This window comes from Tupaia chinensis, unplaced genomic scaffold (genome assembly GCF_000334495.1).
Source record: "Tupaia chinensis unplaced genomic scaffold, TupChi_1.0 Scaffold000415_1, whole genome shotgun sequence".
NCBI classification, from domain to species: domain Eukaryota; kingdom Metazoa; phylum Chordata; class Mammalia; order Scandentia; family Tupaiidae; genus Tupaia; species Tupaia belangeri.
This window is the reverse complement of record NW_006159920.1, coordinates 1,207,153-1,226,525: the sequence shown is the minus strand read 5'-3', so window position 1 is coordinate 1,226,525 and position 19,373 is coordinate 1,207,153. Positions and strand designations below refer to the sequence as shown.

Below are 19,373 nucleotides of genomic sequence, written 5' to 3'. Positions count from 1 at the left end.
GTCCTATACCTAGTCTTGTCCACTCCCTACAGAAAACAAGTTTGGTCACGCCATTTCCTTGCTTAAAAAAATCCTTCAGTGGCTCCCTTTGTTCTTAAAGACCAAAATCTAGCTCATGCATATCCCTCCATGCTAAATTAAATTTTCTCTCTTCTAGCAAAACAAGCACTAGCTATTGCAAGTGGCTGCCGTTGTAGCAGGTTCCTCTTTGAGAAAAGAAGTTTTGTCTAAAAAGAGACACAGATGGTTTAGACTAATGCTTCTCAAACTACCTGTGGTCAAGGATTAGTGTTTTTCCTTCTTAAGAGAGGTTTTTGCTATAGAGTATATGCGCTCACCAGAGAGACAGAGAAAGGTAGACAGAAAGCAAGAAATCATCCCCAGAGGCATGGCCACGCCACAATCCCTTCTCCTCCATTCACCTCTTGGGATTTTGGGCATGCATGCACATGTGCCCAGCGTGAGTTTTAAGCCACTGAGTCCAAGACTGGAACCATGGTTGACTATGTGGGAATCCGGTGGCGTAATCATTATGCCATCTGCTGGTCCCAAGGACCACTTTTTGTTTATTAATGTTTTTTTCTTTCTTTTTTAAAAGTTTTTTTTTTTTTTTTTTTTTTTTCTACAGGGCATGTGTGCTTGCTAAAGAGAGACAGAGATAGAGGGGGAAAGTGAGAAATCACCTCCCCCAGGGGGGATGCCCACGCTACAGTACCTTCTCCTCCATTCTCCTTTTGGGATTTTGGACATGCATGTGCATACACCTGGTGTGAGTTTCAAGCTGCCAGGTCTGGGACTCAAACTGCAGTCAGGCTGCAGTCAGGCATGTGGGAATCTAGCACCTTCACCACCATCATGCCGCCGGCTGGCTGGGCCTTGGATATTCTTTTCAAATAAAGAAAGCAGTCTCATTTGCTACCATCTTTTCCCTCATGCACCAACTACCATGAATTTCCCCTTCTCTCTCTTTTTTTTTAAAGGGGTCAATTACAGACTGATGCATTTGAAAAATACTATCGAATTAATTTTTTAAAAGTTTTTGCCAGAGGGTGTCTCCAGAGCAAGCAGAGACAGTGAGCAGGAAAGCGAGAAAGTACCCCAGGGGAGATGGCCATGCCACAATTCCGTCTCTTCTTGAAAATTTGGGCACATATGCACGTGTGCCCAGTGTGACTTTCAAGCTGCTGGGTCCGAAACTCCAACCATGGTTGATTTTAAGGGAGTCCAACACCTTAACCACCACACCACCTGCTGGTCCCTCGAACTAATTTTTTTAAAGGCCTCCATGCTTGGATGTCACCACAATGTTGGATTAAGATAAACATTTCTGAGTCAGCTAAGTGGTTAAGGGAGTTGGATCTTACTGGCTGGCTTTGCAGCTGGATCCCCTGGCCAGCCCCAGAGGCTTGAAAAGCATGCCGGGAACCAGCAGTTAGCGTAATGGCTATGTCGCTGGACTCCCACGTAGTCGACCGCGGTTTGTGTCCCGGACCCGGTGGCTTAAAATTCACGCCGGGCACGTGTGCGTGCGTGCCCAAGATCCCGAGAGGAGAATGGAGGAGAAGGGATTGCGGCGTGACCATCCCCCCTGGGGGGTGATTTCTCGCTTTCTGTCTCTATGTCTCTCTCTGTCTGTCTGGCGAGCGCACGCGCCCTACAGTGAAAATCTCTCCAAAACAAAACAAAACAAAACAAAACAAAAAAAACCATGCCAAGCACATAGGCGTGCATGCCCCAATTCCTGACAAGGCAGAGAAATAGAGAAGGAATTATGGCATGACCACCCCACACAGGGGGTGCTCTCTCCCCTATTCCTGTCTGGGGAGTGCACACACCCTTTGGCAAAATAAAATATATGTGTGTGTGCACACAGACACACACACATTCCTAAGGGCTGGCTCTCAGTCTTTGTGTCACCTTGTCACGGTCTAGTAGTGGCTCACATGACCAAGTACACTTTGGGCAGCACTGGTGTAGACTAGCACTTCTCAAACTCCCATGTGCCTCTGAATCACCAAGGAGCCTTGTTATGGCACAGATTCCTGGTCCCCAACACCCAAACTCGCTTCACTAGGTCTGGGCAGTGGTTCTGGACATGCCTAGCAAGCTTCCAGGGGCTGGTGATGCTGCCGGCAAGCCTTTCCGACTCTGGGTAGTGCTGATGGAGCTCACACAGGAGAGGAACGAACACTGCACCCAGAGCCCCGAGATGCCTCACTAGGAGCAGGGAGAGGGAGCCTGGGGGGAACTCACCACAGCACTCTCAGGAGTCAGCATGGACTCAGGCAATCACGGCTAACTCTCAGTTTCTTCTTTGTGCTTTTTTGTATTTTCCAAATTTTAGTCATTTTTATGCACACACACACACACACACACACACACAGCCCTCCCCTATATCTAGAAATTGTGTGTGTGTGTGTGTGTGTATGTATTTTAAGGGTTTAGTCACAGGGCAAGTGCACCCGCCAGAGAGAGATAGTGAGAGGGAAAATGAGAAATCACCCCCTCGGGGGTATGTGTGTGTGGCCTTACCGTAATCCTGTCTCAATTCTCCTCCTGGGATTTCAGGCACATGTGCCCAGCGCGATTATCAAGCCATCATATCCAGCACTTGAACTATGGTCGACCATGTGAGAGTTCAGTGCCTTAACCACTATGCCACCTGCTGGCCCATATATACACTTTTTCTTTTTTTTTTTTTAAGAACACATTTGAGTTCTTAGGCAGCCATGTCACCAGAAATTGATAAGGTGATTTATAAAGGCCCATATATACACTTTTTCTTTTTTTTTTTTAAGAACACATTTGAGTTCTTAGGCAGCCATGTCACCAGAAATTTATAAGTTTATTTATAAAATCACCCACAGATTTTTTTTTTTTCATCATTCTACAACTGACCGTTTGAACTCAGGTACTGGTTTTAGATTTATCATGATGTAGAAGTACATGGGCCTTGAATCACTGCCAACCTTAATGCTCACTAGTTTCACAGGCGCTCTGAATCTTTATTAATATGAGAGAAGACAGTGAATGTTGTCCTAGAATTGTCGGTCTTATCTTTTGAGTTTGAAAGGTTCTGCACAATACACAACTTGGGATCCTCAGTGCTGCATTCTCTTTAGCATTATTGGCATTTCAGGCTTTCTTGAGCAAGGCTTGCTACTTTCTCTTTAGCATTTATTGGCATTTCAGGCTTTCTTGAGCAAGGCTCTCTCACCCCCTTATTCTCCACGGGCTGACGTTGTTGCCGTCACTGCTAGCATTTCTCACCAAACCAACCCATTCTGGGCCTTTGCCTTTCCTACTGGCTACATTGTTCTTGTGCACAGGCTTATCTGGAGGGAATCCACGGGACCGTCTGTTCACAAGCCTCTTCTCAGAATGGCTCACTCCCCACCATCCGTAGTGAGGACGGTCATGCTTGTAAATGTAGCACCATCCTCTGGCCACAACTGACTGGACAGGAATAAACACATGAGCCAAACTGGATCCATCAGGATTCCTTCCCAGGAATCTCAAACTGGGAACACAGGAGAGAGAATCTTCTCTTTGAAAACTGGCTAACCCAGTGACGAACACTCAGAGTTGTTTGGCTACTCTACTTCCCATCATGTTGTCTGGGAACAAAAGAAGCCTGTGTACAAACACACGGCCAACAGCAGATAAAGAACAGGGAACCTAACACGTGCCTCTGACCTTTGGCCTCTGGTGCTGAAGTTCTCCATGATTCCATAACTCCTGCCAGTACTGATTCTATGACATACGCCAGGATCTTTCCAGTAAACACTCTTTGGTGCTTAAGCTAGCTTATTTCTCCAGAAGAATCTTAGCTAACCACACTGTCCTCCTTTAAAACTCCTAGATGCATTGGAGACTTTTCTAGGTAGCCACATTGGTTTTATTTTAGAATTCATGCAGTTCTCTCCATTCCCCCCACACTGAGCTCTTAGTAATGTATGGTTGGAATTTTGCCTTTTTAATCTTCCCATCCATCTCCGTTCAAGGCATTTTTGACGGCAATTTCTGAAATTTGCCTTTTTCAAGTTTACAGGTTATCATGCAAACATACCCAGTACCCACTGCCTTACACTGTGACAATTTTCCACGTGACTGTCACTTTCTCTTGAGTTTTCTGTCCCTTCTGTCTTACAAACAGTCCTTCCTAGTAAGATGATCAGAATGGAGCAAGCTTCCCTCTCCCCAAACCCTGCTTCTCCTCTGTTCTGACATGAAGGGAGGCCAGTGAAGACTGAGTACAGTGACTGCTTTCAGATGAGTGAGATTTCCAGCTGGCTTCTGGGTAATTATATTCCCCCCCTTCCTCCTAATAGTTTAGTGTCATCTCCCTGGATGTCTATTCTGAGTGACTCCTGCCAACATAGAGCATTTCCACTGATCAGATCTTTTAGCCCAAAGCAACAGCCATACAAATATAATTAAAAGCAGCTTTAGGGGCCGGCAGGTAGCATGGTGGTTAAGGTGGCTGGACTCCCACATGGCTGTCTGCGGTATGAGTACCAGATCTGGCAGCTTGCTTTCTGGTCAACTTCAATAAAATAAAATAATTACAAAGAATAAAATTAACATAATTCTTTTTATTTATTTATTTTTTAAAAGCAGCTTTATAGGACTGTGAGTTGAGGTGGGAAGCCATAGGACAGCCCTAGGACTGTGAGTCGAGGTGGGGAGATAGCGCAGAATGGTCTTTAAGTGGAACATTCTTGTCTCACTGGAAGAGGACTGTAAATGGAGAACACAGACTAAATCCTTGTTGGCTATACCAGGAGGCTGATATGGAAAAAGTATCTGCTAAAGAGCTGTAGAATCTTTGAATGGAAAGGATGACTTATGGAAAAGACATACAGTAAATACGAAAGAGAGATGGATGAAAATGTCTTTGCCTAAAAAAAAGTAATCTAGGGACCTGCCCTGTAGCCTAGTGGTTAGGGAAACCAGACTCTACATGGCAACTGTGATTTAAATCCTGGCCTAGCAGCCTGAAATATGCCAGGCCCACATGCGTGCATGCCCAAAATCCCAACAGGATGGAGAAATGGAGGAAGGACTACAATGTGACCACACCTCTTGGGGGTTGCTTTCTTCCTCTTTATGTCTCTCTGCTGAGTGCACACATACTCTAGCAATTAAAATAAAAAGAAGAAAGTAATCTACAAAAGGTATGTGAATTCTATAGTCACAAAGTGCCAAAAATAATAAAATAGAAAAATGGCTTAGAGAATGGGAATATAAAAAAGAGATTTCACAAAGGAAGCGATAGGGGAAATGTTTTAAATAATTTTTAAAACATTTTAAAACATTACCTTATAGTGTGTCTGTGGAACTGAATTCTATGGGAATATCCAAAGTGACATTATAAAATTAGGTAAATAGAAGTCCTTGCCTACTCCAATGTCTCCAAGGGCTTTCCTGGTGTTTTCCATCAGTAGTTTCATAGTTTGAGGTTTTAGGTTTAGATCTTTGACCCATTTGAAGTTGATTTTTGTTAGTGATTGGAAAAGTGTGACACATATACACTATAGAATACTACTCAGTCATAAAAAACAATGAGACCCTGGCATTTGATAGGAAGTGGACGAAATGGAAGATTTACCGCTAAACACAGTGAGCCAGACTATGAGAGAGAGGCATTGTATGTCCCCACTTAATATATTCCAAATGCACTTTACTGCAGAAACGGAAATACTGGACGGTATAGAAGCATGGAGAGCAGCTGTGGATACCAGAGACAGTGTGGGAGGAGGGTGAGAGGGAGGGACCCAAGGGGAAAGAAGGAAGTACAATATACAAAAAACACAAATGGAAAATTATCTGTTAAAGATAATATGTATGATAATATCGTTGAGTAAATATACAGTATATTCTGGATGGGAAGATTCATTTTGTATGCTGCAATGATACACAGTGGAAGAATGTAAAAATAAATAAAATTAATGGAAAATATTAGGTAAATAAAACATTCCACAGTTTAGTAGGTTTAAAAGTAGGTCTCAGGGGCAAGCAGGTGGCATGGTAGTTAAGGCACTGGACACTTCCACATGGCCAACCATGGTTCGAGTCTGGGACCTGGTGGCTTACTTTCTCACTTTCCTTCTTTCTCTCTCTGTGTATGTCTCTTTCTGGTCAAATTAAATTAAATGAATGAATAAATAAAATTAAATAAATAATTCTTTTTTTAAAAAAGGCTTCAAAACAGTCTATTCAGTGACATATAATTTTGGGTAAAAAGATACATACATACTTCTGGCAAGATACAATACCATAGCTTCTTAAACTTTAATATGTTTTCAAATCTTATTAGCCAAATCTGTGGGTTTAGTGATAAGATTATTTGCTTTCGTTCTCTCCATCCCTTAAGTTATATCTATTTTCCAATTAATTTCAGTTTTAAAATAATGTGCATGCATTATTTTAAGTTATGAAAGACAAAATTATTTTAAAAAGAGAAAAAAGGATGAAGCAAACTGAAGTGTCACAGGGAGCTATCATAGAACCGTGAGGAGGAGATAACATAAAATTTCAGCAACAGGGAGACCAGTGGGTGGTGTGGTGGTTAAGGCGCTGGACACTCCCACATGGCTGACCACGGTTTGAGTCCCGGACCTGGTAGCTTGCTTTCTCACGTTCTCTCTCTCTTTCTCTCTGGTCAAATTAAAAATAAAAGAATAAAGTTAAATAAATAATTCTTAAAAATTTTCAGCAACAGAGCAAGTGTACACCTAAGAAAAGGGTGGAGGGGCAAGGGAAGAGAGGGACACATCAGATGATGAATTTGTAAAAGCATTCTGGGGCCATGTGACAAATGGCCAGAACTGCTGGAATCAGGGATATAAACAGAGGCCTAGTTTGCTTGGAAAGGATATAAAACACAGAGCACTGATGAGACGGGCAGACCTGAGTTGCCTGGGTGTGGGCAGCCCAGCCTGACCTAAACCAGGCAGGCCTGCACCGACTTCCTCAGGGACTAAAGGCTGGAGAGAAGGGGCGGTCCTGCCCTTCCCAATGTAAAGGATATTGCCTATGAGGAACAGGCCGTGAAACCTGGACATAATTAGACCATCAGCTGCGTCTTTCAGAAAGGCAGGCCCCAGGCTACACAGCCCAGAATACATTGGCCTTCGATGACCATGGAGAATGTAGCAATGAGAGAATCTCTAGATCCACAGTTCTCGGCTGGAAAACACTGGCCGTCTTAACCCATTGGACTTGGGTGGAGAATGTTCCCCAAGAAGTCTGCATAGAGAAGCATTCCTTGCCTGTGAAAAATCTAGCCTGAGTCTCAGCCCCAGAAAGCATCTACTGTCTTTGGTGGCAATAGTGGAAGTAACACTGGTAGGTGGTTGGAACCCTGCGATTTGGCACAGAACATTCAATGATGAGTCATGGGCTTCCAAGTGCTGTCATCATAAACAGGGATGAAATTCAGGCATTTTGACTAATATCCACCTCTGGGCCCAGACCTCAGGGAAATGTCCAATGCTATTTATTATCAGCCTCTGTTAATTGCTTTGCAACTCTAAAAACAATATAATCAAAATCATAAAAAAAATTCACATACCATCATGGAAGTCATAGACATTACCATACTTGAACGATAAGCTGCCAATTACAAAAGGTGGCCGGGAGCCAACCAGATAAATGTCTGCCCTCTGCTGGACACAATGATGGTGACTTGGATGAATGGGAGGAGAAAGTCTCAGGGACCAGAGAAACAACAGCCAGGTCACTTCCAGGGCCCCACAAACAAATAGGGAGGACTTGACTCTCTCGACCTAAGAACTTACAGCACAGTCAATGGATGCAGGAGTGCAGCATCCTCCGGACTTAGTGGGTATTTAATCTCAGAAAAAAATCACCAGTGCTCTTAGAATATTGCCCTACAGCACACATCCCATTTTTACAATCCTTTATAGACTCATTTGCCCTTGCGGGATCATTCTGAGACGGACTGTTTCATTGTTCTGAGAAAGACAAGGCATTTTCCAGTAAAACTTACACAGGGAGCTGTGTGACTGAAGCTAAGGTACTGGCTCATTCTAGGAGAGGCCTGTAAGGGCTCAGAGGTCCCAGGACAACTCAGCAGATCCTCCCTCTCAATTCCTGCTCCCTGGTTCACCCCAGGGGCACACACAAGAGACAACAGAACTGGATGCACCACTGTCACCCAGGGGGACTGAACTCAGACAGCCTCCGGCACACGGGCTACACCTCTGCACCCCGAGCCCTCTCCCCCCTCACATTAGTAACTTCTTCATGGAATTATCCGTGACTATCTGTTTATAGCACTTCTAATATCTCAGGATAAGATGTGCAGGCTTATTGCTGCCATTATGCCTAACATGATTTCTTCTGAAAGTCTATGCCACTTACTCCTAGTATTACAGCATTTGGAGAACAAGTCTCAAATATCTTAAATTTTTGTCTGGCTATTCAGTCTCCTTTTTCCACATTGGAAAGTTCTAGTTTTTTTTTTTTTTTTTTTTCTTCTTTTTCTTTTCAGTCTATTATTGTGTGCAGGCTACTCCCTTTTCTGTCCGGTCAAGAGCTCTCTGTGGGTTGGCTCTGGTTTTGAATGAAGAGTAAGATTCACACTGGACAATGAACACCTGCAATTCTGTATGCCAGGCAGGCCCTTGAAAGCACAGACACCCTGACCACAAAAATATTAAAATCTGAACCCAGGGCCAGCAGGTGGCATAGTGATAAAGGTCCTAGACTCCCCACACGGCAAACTGTGGTTCAAGTCCTGAATCCAGTGGCTTGAAAATCCATGCCATCATGTGTGTGCATGCCCAAAATCCCGAGGGGAGAATGGAGAAGGGATTGCGGTGTGGCCACTCCTTCCTGGGAGGTGATTTCTCACTTCCATTCTGTCTCTTAAAGAAAAGGACCTATGCTGTTATCAGACTATCCTACATAAGCCAAATCTCCCAAACACTCAAGCCAAGCACACACATTTAAAAATAAGCTTGATTACTTTTTAATTTTTTAAAAATAGAAAGTATGTTAACTTCCTCACTTTTTAAAACTGAGTAAATGAACACCAGTTGCAGTGTAAATGACGCTGATCAATCATAATGAATGAGTGCCCTTGAGCATGCCAGACATACCCCTGATCCCAGCTGGCTGGAGGGCTGGGAGCATCGTAGTTTGCTGAGGCCCTGTTGGAGGTGCCTTTCTATCAAGAAAATAAATAATTAAAAAATTAAACCTCTGAGCTCTTCCCTCTCTATTCATATGACTAAATATATGTTTCCAGAAATACTTTTCTAGCCTTTCTCTTAGCCCATCAATTGTAAACTCTTGCTAGTTTGCAGTCAGGATACGCCAGATGACCAAAGGCATTAGTGATCCTAAATAGATATGCAACTCCGACTCTCTAGACCGGCCCAACAGAGGCTTCGTGTTAGCTATAGCCAGACAGGTTTATGTCAGTTTTGTACTTAGTACTGAGTTTCTTGTAATGTTCTTATCTTTTAGTTACGCTCAAAGGAAGTCTAGTAATGAAACTTGCTAATAGGTAAGCTTTATGAACAAAGAAAAAGACCACTAAGTACATAAAATGGAAGGTATATCATTGGAGAACAGAGGTTGGAAACATTTCAGGCTGGCCCCAGAGCCTAATGGTTAAGGCAGGCAGATCTCACCAGGCTGACTGCAGTTCGAGTCTCAGCCTCAGCGGCCCCCAAAAATGCCAGGATATGTGTGTGCCCCAAATCCTGACAGGATGGAGAAGTGGAGGAGACTACAGTTGACCATGCCCCATTTGGGAGGGTATGTGTGTGTGGAGGGTGCTTTATCCTTCCCTCTGTCTCTCTGTTTTCTCTCTAGCAAGTGCATGTGCACTCTTGCTATTTAAAAAAAAAAAAAAAGAAATTGGAGGTTTTTACTCACATTAAATAAAATCATGTCTACTTCTCATCTAGTAAAGTTAGAATACAAGCCATTGTGGGACCAGCAGTTAGCATAATGACTATGTCACTGGACTCCCATGTAGTCCACTGTGGTTCAAGTCCCGGACCCGGGGGCTTAAACTCACACCAGGTGCATGTACGTGTGTGCTTAACATCCCAAGAGGAGAATGGAGGAGAAGGGATTGTGGTGTGGGCATCCCCCAGGGGGGAAATTTCTCGCTTTCTGTCTCTCTGTCTCTCTCTGTCTTTCTGGTGAGTGCATGTGCCCTATAGCAAAAACCTCTCCCAAAAAAAAAAAGGAAGAAAGAAAGAAAAAAGAATATGAGCCATTGCCACATCTATTTGTAGAATGAGGAATAAACCTAACCTAAAATAAAGTCTTGATTGTTATCATTTCTATTGCATCCTATTATATCCTATACCCCAAATTTCTTTAACAATTTCAAAGGTGATTTCAGCTGTGATGTCTCAGTAAAAGAATGTATCAGTGAAATGGGCCAGCCAAGGTAGTGCAGGCGGTAGGGAGCCATTTTGCAATGCTGGAGTCACATGGAGGGCCAGGATTCAGACCCTAGGTTGACCTGAAACGTGCTGGGTGCGTGCATGCTCATCATCCTGACTGGCTGGAAGCCTGGGGGTAGGGAGATTATAGTGTGAGAAGACCTTGTTGAGGGTGCCTATTTCTCTCTCTCTCCCCTCACCCATGAAAGAAATAATATGAATAAACTTTTTAAAAAGAACGCATCAGTGAACATGATCTTAAATGAATCATAGCTCTTTGCTCAAAGAATGGAATTAGGTAGGAAACATACATGCCCGCGATCACCAGCCGCACTCCTGATTGCTCTGTGCAGTCAGTGGGAGATTGCTCTCTGCTTCAGTGGGAGAGGACGCGCAGGTTGGCTCTTGCCCTGGTGCCTGTGTGGGACTACACTCGGCATCTCTAAATGGCCTCCACATCCTTCTCCATCCAGGCTATCCTCCTCACTGCAGCATGGCTTACTTTCTTCAAATTGCTTTCCAGCTCTACGACTCCCCAGTGGTTACTGAGAAGTCTAAGCTCTCAACCCGGAAATTAAAACTCCAAGAGTTCAACCTAACCCTCCACTTCCACCTTCCTCTTTTTCTGTACTCTACCTATACCCACTTATAAACTGTCCCCAGAAGAGCAGGGACCCAGGGCTACTTTGAGACTTTGTTTACACTGTTCTCTCCACCTGGGACATCCTTCTCCGTACCAGCCAGTTAGTCTTTCCAAACCTCCCTCCAATCCATGCCTCCGAGAAGTACTCATGGCATCCTTCCATTCTCATTTGAGCCTGGCCCCTGCCTCCCTGCCTCCCGTCTCCTGCCTGATCAATCATACTGACGCCTGCCTCATGCAAGGCCATTCAGGACTGTTTGGACCTGAAGCCCCGGAGAGCACCAGTCAAGTCTTTCTCTGGTTCCCCAGAAGTGTCCAGCACTTCGTAGTGTCCTACGAAGACAGGATCTGGACTGAGGGAAACTGGAGGAGACTGACGCCCTAACAACAGGGCTAGGCCCTTGTCTAAGCACAACTCCCACATCTGTACACTTACGGTTTCCACAGTTGAGACCGCCAAGGCCAAATGGGCAACTGCAAGTCAGTAACAACAGAAAGAACAATTAGTGTCAAGTCTCAAAAGAAAACACTGAGGTAACTTCTAAATAAGACCCATAACAAATTTATCAGAATAAATGAACATGGAGCTTACCTCATACAGGTTTCATTTTCAAGTCTATATCCATCTTCACATGCTGAAAGAGAAAAGGAAAATCCATAAAAGTGTCTATTTACCTCACTTGAGCCAAACTCACAGCCACCCTACAGTTCACAAGAATATTCTAGAACCAGAAGACTGCAAACTGAATTAACTATAACCTGATATAAATACTACTGCCAGCTCAACTCTTTACCTTAAGAAACTTTTCTTGAGCTGGCCCCATAGCACAGCAGCTAAGTGCTACACCAAGGAAATTGGATTCCACATGGTAGACCAGGGTTCAGGTATCAGCCCCAGTGGCTTGAAGTAAGTGCATGTACCCAGGATCCTGACAGGATGGAGAACTGGAGAGAAAAGGATTGCAGCGTGAATAGGCCCTGCTGACGTTCTCTCACTCTCTTTCTTTCCCTCTCTCTTTCTCATGCTTACGTTTTTCTGGAATAAAAAAGAAAAGAAAGAAAGGAAGGAAAGGAAAGGAGAGAAAAAAAAAGAAAAGAAAAAACTTTTCTTAACCTCTTTGTAACTCTTGGTTTCCTGTCTATAAGAAGAAGATAATAATCCTAATTAGCTATAGTTTCTTAGAGAATTAAGTAATATAAAACATGCGAATGGCTAAGCATAGGCCTGAAACATTGTAACCACTAAATAAGTTTATAGTTGTAATTATTATCCAACAAATGTCATTGTTTCTGGAAGTCCATATATACAAAGAAATAGTTCAAGCTCTTTAGTGTAAGTCAAACCTGGACCCTGACTCTAGCCCACTGGCTGCCTTCCACGAGGAAACAGGAGCTTCTGGTGACACCCTCTTGGCATAGCCCTGCTAGGTGCCTGTTTTCATGGGAGAATACTCACCTGTAGTCTGCATAGGAGATTCTGGATGTGTCTAGATGTGCCCTAATCTGACCTCACTCAGAAATATAACTGAATCTCCCAGCAGTGCCGCTCAGGGAACTCTGCTTCTTAAAGGGCCTGCAGCCCAGCCACCTCCCTGGATCAGCAGTTCCTGAGTTTGTTTAATCACAGAACACTTTTACCACTACAGTAAGACAACAGAGCAACAGGAGCTAAATGCGTGCTCGGATGAAAGCAGACAACAAAACATGGCCTCACATACCAACCCCTTGCTAGAAGGAATGATGAAGATTCGATTCATGATTAAGGCACCTACACACAGCCTAAAAGACCCCAGATAAGGAATGGTAGAGTTTAGAGCCACCATCCCTGGATGGAGAGCAGACAGGCTAACAGTGAGTTGGGAGTGCCAGCTGCCTGTGTGGCTTGGGGATGGTGGTGGTGGTGGTGGAGGGGCTGCAGGTCTTATAGGCTGTGTCCAGAGGTCTTGCAGGGACATTCCAGCATCCTCCCTTACAGATCAGTGCATGAAAAAACGAATTACAGAATTTATATCCTTCCTCTTTCTGCCTTCTTTTTTATTTTTTATGTTAGAAGCTAAATATTTCTGGCACCCATTGTCACTGACAGGAACAACCTATCACCAGAGCTCGGTGGTGGAACACCATTTGGGAAATACTGTCCTAAACCATCTGAAATTCATCTCACTGCTGGTCACTACAGAGCTGTGAACCGGGACAGCACTGTTTACGCCCCCAGCCAGTTTTCCTGAGCTATGCTCTGTTGGATCAGGCTTACATATTACAAAGCTGCCTTGGGAAAGTCCCTGTGGGATTTACTGCAGGGTATCAGGGACCACAGTGCCACGATTCCACTCTGTAACCCCTTGATGAGAACGCCCCAGAGAAAGTTCTCATGGGTCCCAGAGCCTAGAAAGGTAGGGAAGCCCCGAAACAACTGCATTCTACTTTGCAGATCCTAGAGCCTTTCAAAGTCATGTTTCTCTCTCTGCCTCAGTGTCCAGGAAGCTCCTAAGTTAAGCATGTGGCCTTTCAGCAATTATGTAGGACCTTATGGTGCAGCTTTCTGCACATCCATTTTCCTTCTGACCTCAACAAATTAGTCAGTTTATCTCCCTTCAAGTTGGTTTATCTTTTAGGATTTTTTTTTTTAGAGGTTTTTGCTATAGGGCACATGCGCTTGCCAGAAAGACAGATAGAAAGCAAGAAATCATCCCCCAGGGGGGATGGCCATGCCACAATCCCTTCTCCTCTCAGGATCTTGGGCACACACGCACGCACACATGTCTGGTGTGAGTTTAAGCCACCGGATCCGGGACTCGAACAGCGGTTAACTACAGGGGAGTCCAGTGACATAGTCATTACGCCAACTGCTGGTCCCTCTTTTAAGTATTTTTAAATCTTATTTTCTCACATGAATTTTCACGAGGTGTTTCAAGTCCTTGATGCAACAAGGTAGACCATAATTGTAACTCATTTAAGGAAGGCGTAATGAGGTCCCGTCTCCTAATCTTTGATACTTTTGAGGTCTCCACTGGCCCTCCTCAGGCAGGGCCTTCTCGAAGGAGCGACCTTTCTCTCTTGCCTCCCTAGGGCAGCATGGAAAGCTGGGTCCTCTTTCTGCCATGCAGTCTGCCTCATGCTACAGTAGGGTCATGCGAGTGGGGTAAGCCGCCCAGGATGACCCATGGCTCAGTCCTCAGGGCAGCTACGTGGGGACTGCTCGCTTCTCATCCCCACCCATCTCGGCACCAAGGCAGGCTGATGTCACACCAGTCTGTTCTATTCTGAACACTTCTTCCTGGAAATGTTTTCACATCAAACCTACACACCCAACATCAGCCCTCATCTGCTGGGTGGGAGCGTTCCGCTCCTGGGCTGTCGTCCAGCCAGATGTGAGGTCCGTCTGTTGTCCTGCCTGCGAGCCGATGGGTGGGTTGTTTTCATTTAGCTTCAGAAGTAGCCCGACTCCCTGATGTAATGATATGTTTCCCTTTCAACAGGGCCCATCTAGTCGGTGGTGGAAGATGCAGGATGACTGTGTGCTGGAGCTATTCTTGGGGCTCTTAGGGGATACCCTGTGAGGTAGGCACTCCTGTGCTCCTTAGGAAGCTGCTTCTCATCTCATACACCACAGAGGGACTGTGGCCCCTCTGAAATGAACACAGCAACAACTAGAACACATACCCGAATGGCCTCCCCTATCACTATAGGTCATAAGCAAATTCAAGCTTCTGGACTTAAAAATTGAAAGCGGTACAGTCTTAAAGACTCTTTGGTTCCCTTGCAGGAAACTAAGTCAAGACATGCCTATCTTTCCCTGTCTTATTTGCTATCTCATCTCTCATTTGTTCATTCAACAGGCATTTGTGAAACTCCGCAACGTGCTGAACACCATTCTAGACTCAGTTCTGGCTTTCAAGGTGCTAGCAGTCTGGCGAGAGAAAGAGAGAGGCAAACCGACCGTGAGACTTCGTCGTGAGGCCCACATAATGGAAGGGAGTTAAGAGCCCTGTGCGAAGGACCTACTTCGATTTTATATGTAGTTTTGAAATTCTGGTAGAGACACTGCAAAGGCATTTTCTGTGAGATGGTAAAGGTGTGTGTGGGTGTTCAATGGAGAACAGCATAGAGGATTGTGAATGACTTGGGGTATCCAAAGACCTGTTCTTCTGAATATCCCTGTGCTCCAGCAAGGATGGCCAGAAGATGTCACTGCTAACCCACTAGAACCTAGCTACCAGGGCTGTGGCCCAAGAAGCTCCAAAATCCGTCGGTGGCCTGATGACCACAAACGCTGCAGGAAGGGGCTTCGTGGGTCTCAGCAAGTCCCAAAGCTAATCAACATTTCCTCATGTGTCTCTTGATAACCACAAGGTGCTTGTGTCACTACATCTGGTACATCTCTGATAGGCCTGCTACCGCTCGTGCCAGCCCGTAAGGGAAACACCTATGAAATCGCTGACTTGGGAATAGAGGGAAGTGGCTCAAGTCAGCCGAAAGCAGAGGTGGCCAGGCCACTCTTGAGGCCCGACTCACAGGGGCCATCACACCTCCACCTCCACTCTCTCTCCACCTGGTATCCCCTGCCCCCAACTGCACAGCATCCCAGCACACAGACTTCAGTATGGCCTTCCACACAAAGCTAGGCTAAATTCCCCATTTCTAAAAGAACAAGGAACACTTTACATTAGACCAGGTAAGACGGAATTTGGAAACATTCGCTTTGTAGCAAAGCTGCAGTCTGGCGCGGCGCTGGGAAAGGCTGCACGCCAGTCACGCATCCGCACCGTGCCGACACACAGCCAGCCCTCCTCTTCAGAAGCCAGCACGAGCCCCCTGGGGAGCTGACAGCACACACTTTAAAGGAAGTGCGTTCTAAACCCAATGAAGCCAGAGGTTCTGAAGCTCAGGATGGCAATGCTGCCCGTCTGCTTCTGAAGGAATGAGTCCTCTGATGGGAGGTCCTGACAGAAATGAGTGGCACGTCACCTTGCCCCAGCATGTGATAGTTTTTAGTCAGATTCCAGGACATCTGTCATCAGCAAGGTGCTGGCTGAGCGAGAAACTGTAACTGTGCCATCCACGTTCTAACGGGAGGCAAAGCTTAAAGGTATTTGATGGCTTTTCTTTCTTTCTTTTTTAATTTGCCAGATGGCGTGTGCACTCACAGGAGACAGAGAAATACCACCCCACCCCCCCAGCTCCCCGTAGGGAGTGGCCACGCGGCAATCTCTTCTCCTCTATTTCTCCCTCCTCTCGGGATTTTGGTCATGCACACACACCTGTCCAGTGAGTTTTTCAACCTGCTGGGTCCAGGACTTGAACTACACAGTGAGTTGGCCACGTGGGACCTAGCCACCTTAACCACCAACACACCAGCTGGCCCCCTTGATGGCCTCTGGTTGCCAGTTTTTCTGGTGATCATGAACTGTAGCAGTCTTGCATGAGTCAGGGTACACGGTGCTCTGGACCCGAACACATTTTATTTGAAAGCACTATTCTTAGGCTGTACTAAGTGAGTAGGCTTTTCCTCAAATGGAATAAATTTAAGCCTCATCTAAAAGGTTAGCAGAAGCAGATTTCTGCTCTCAAACACTTGAGAACCATCACTCCTGAATTCCACAACAACCTAGGTAGAGTGCAAGTGTGAGTGCTCCACACGCCCTGCCTTCTTTAGCACAGAACAGACAATGAGGCATCGTCACAGCCATTTAACAGACATTGCAGCTCAGAGGAAGAAAGTGACTCGCCAAGAGGAGACGCCATCCGAGGGGCAGAGTCTGGCTCTGACTCAGTTTGCCAAGCCAGGGCTGCCTCTGACTCTATGCCTGTATTTCCACTTTAAAAGATTAGCAGTTGGCAGATAATGCTATGGGAATTAAAACAATAGTTTTTCTAAGTGAAGAAAAAGAAAAGGCATTGCTAACAGACATTCCATTCTCTTTTCTTATCCTTTGAATTTGATTGGCCAGACTGGCATAGACCAGTTGGAGATAATGCTATTATTCCAAGGGGATAAGGTATTCATTCTTGCTGTGAGCAAAACAACAAGAACCAGTTACCCTCACTCAGAAGCACATCTAGGGACCAGCAGTTAGCGTAATGGTTATGTCGCTGGACTCCCCCATGTAGTCGACCGTGGTTCACATCCCGGACCCAGTGGCTTAAAACTCACGCCGGGCACGTGCGCGTGTGTGCCCAAGATCCTGAGAGGAGAATGGAGGAGAAGGGATTCCAGCGTGGCCATACCCCGCCCCCCACGGGGTGATTTCTCACTTTCTGTCTCTGTCTCTGTCTGTCTGGCGAGTGCATGCGCCCTATAGCAAAAACCTCTCCAAAAAAAACACACAAAAAAACCAAAAAAACGCAGCACATCTAGAGCAGAGTGGAGCATGGGGCAGAGAAAAGCAGAGACGGGGCACAGAACGGCCGTGACCGCGTCGCTACCTCGGCAGGAGTGATCCATCTTGTTGAACTGAAAGTAGCCCGCCTTGCACTGGCACAGAGCGACGCCATCCAGGTCAGTGCAGATGGAAGTCTCTTTGTCACATTCTGGACTCTTCCGCTTGCACAGGCTGCCCGCTGGAATGGAGAAACAGGACAGTGGAACAAAACCAAACGCTCTCCACTTCAAGCCTTGAGATGCATGACCTTTCTGTGTCAAGAGGCTCCGAGAACAGTTTTCTGTGAAGTCTCCTTGCAGAGATTCATTCTGCTTTGCCTCTGCCACTCCCCGCCCCACCAGCCCCAGACCTACTTAAGGAATGGTCATAAGCTCTGCCCCCCTGAAAACACCCTCACGGCATGCCACAGAGAAACCGAACCGGGGAGAAACGGGCGCTGCTCCCTCTTCTGCACTCACAGCTGATAAGCCTCAGTGGTGAGTGTCTTCTGCAACTTCATCGTGAAGGACAGCAGGGGCATCGGCACGAACCCAGAAGATATGTCCGCACCCTCAGGAACCCAGGAGCCCTGGGCCAGGAACAGCTGGAGCTGGCTTACCCTGTCTCGGGCAGAAGTGTGCTGGCTCTGTGTAGACATCTGCATGACCTGAAGGAGCCCAGCCCCAGTCCTGGGGCGGGCTGGGTTGCTGCCCTGACACCATCTGCCTAACCAAGCCTTCCTACAAGGAGAAGTAGGGAAGAAGCTGCTTGCCCAGAGCTGCAGTGTGACTTTGTTGATCTGCCCCCTCCACTCCACTGATGGCTTTCCCCAAGCACAGTCACTCCTGTACAGGTATGCTGAAGGTGCTGTCAGCCTCTCAGTCACTAGGCCACCATCAAGAGAAACAGGCAGGCAGAGAAGTGGCCCATCTTTCAGACTTGCTACTTCATTCACTTTGGGACCTTATTCATTCCAAGGATGACAAACAATCATTTCATCATTATCAAGAAAGCAGTCATGGCTGGGCACGTGGCCTTTTATGAGGTCGTGTACAACAGACCCAGTGAGGATGCATCTTATCCTTTAAGATAAGCCTGACAAGAACACGTGTACACAGAGTAGAAAGATAAAGCCACTGGGAGGTGAGTAGTAACTTATCTACACCCATGTACAGGGCAAGGCAAGAGAGCTACTTGCTGTTGCTGGGAGTTAAGAGCAGCTTAGAATGGAAAGAGCGTTTACAATGGCCAGGCCACGGGTCTATAGTGAGCAATGGCCACCAATCTTCCAGGCATGGTTGCCTCTCACCTATCACAAGGAAGACACCAGGTATCAGCTCTTAACACTGCAAAAAATGGCCCAGGCAGGTTCTGGTGACATGGGCTACCACCTGGGGTTCCACGGGCCACACAACATTCCCGGCCCTCACCTCCTTTTGTGAGTCTTGAAAGCTCAGGGCAGAGGGCAGCTTGATCACAGGGAGGTCAGTTTAGGACACAACCTAAGTTTTCAACACTGAATTTCCTGTCTTTATCAGTGGAAATCAGCGTGCTAAGTTAGAACCCCATTTGTGTGTGGTGATAGAATTTCCTTTCTTTATTGTAAAAAGTTTGTATGTAAGGGGAAAATTAAAATTGTTAAAATCTCACCAGGCAAACATAATGCTGGCACCAGGGAGGTAGTGATCTTCCACAATCCCTCATCTCAACTCTTTGAAGGTTTTGCCAGTCCGTAAGCCTTAATATAAAGAAATACCTCCAGGATAAAAAGTTGTCTAGCCAGCATCAGCCTTGTCCAGCAGCCAGCCTGAGGTGCCTGGCCTGATTAGATATTTTTCTGGAAGCCATCCTGCCCATGAGCCCAGCCTGCTGGGAAATACTAATCACCCTACTGAAGTGGCCCTGCCCTGCACAAGAGATTCACATGAAAGCAGA

General features: G+C 45.9%; 1 protein-coding gene across 1 annotated transcript in view; it reads right to left on the bottom strand.

Moving 5' to 3' along the window:
* HEG1 (heart development protein with EGF like domains 1) overlaps positions 1 to 19,373 on the bottom strand; it is a gene marked incomplete at its 5' end in the record, with an annotated part of 92,464 nt that overhangs the window by 11,251 nt on the left and 61,840 nt on the right. Inside the window, 3 exons of the mRNA XM_006154592.2 lie at positions 11,513 to 11,550; positions 11,669 to 11,711; positions 17,503 to 17,637. Coding sequence (XP_006154654.1) covers positions 11,513 to 11,550; positions 11,669 to 11,711; positions 17,503 to 17,637 — 216 coding nt within the window. The remainder of the gene's footprint in view (positions 1 to 11,512; positions 11,551 to 11,668; positions 11,712 to 17,502; positions 17,638 to 19,373) is intronic.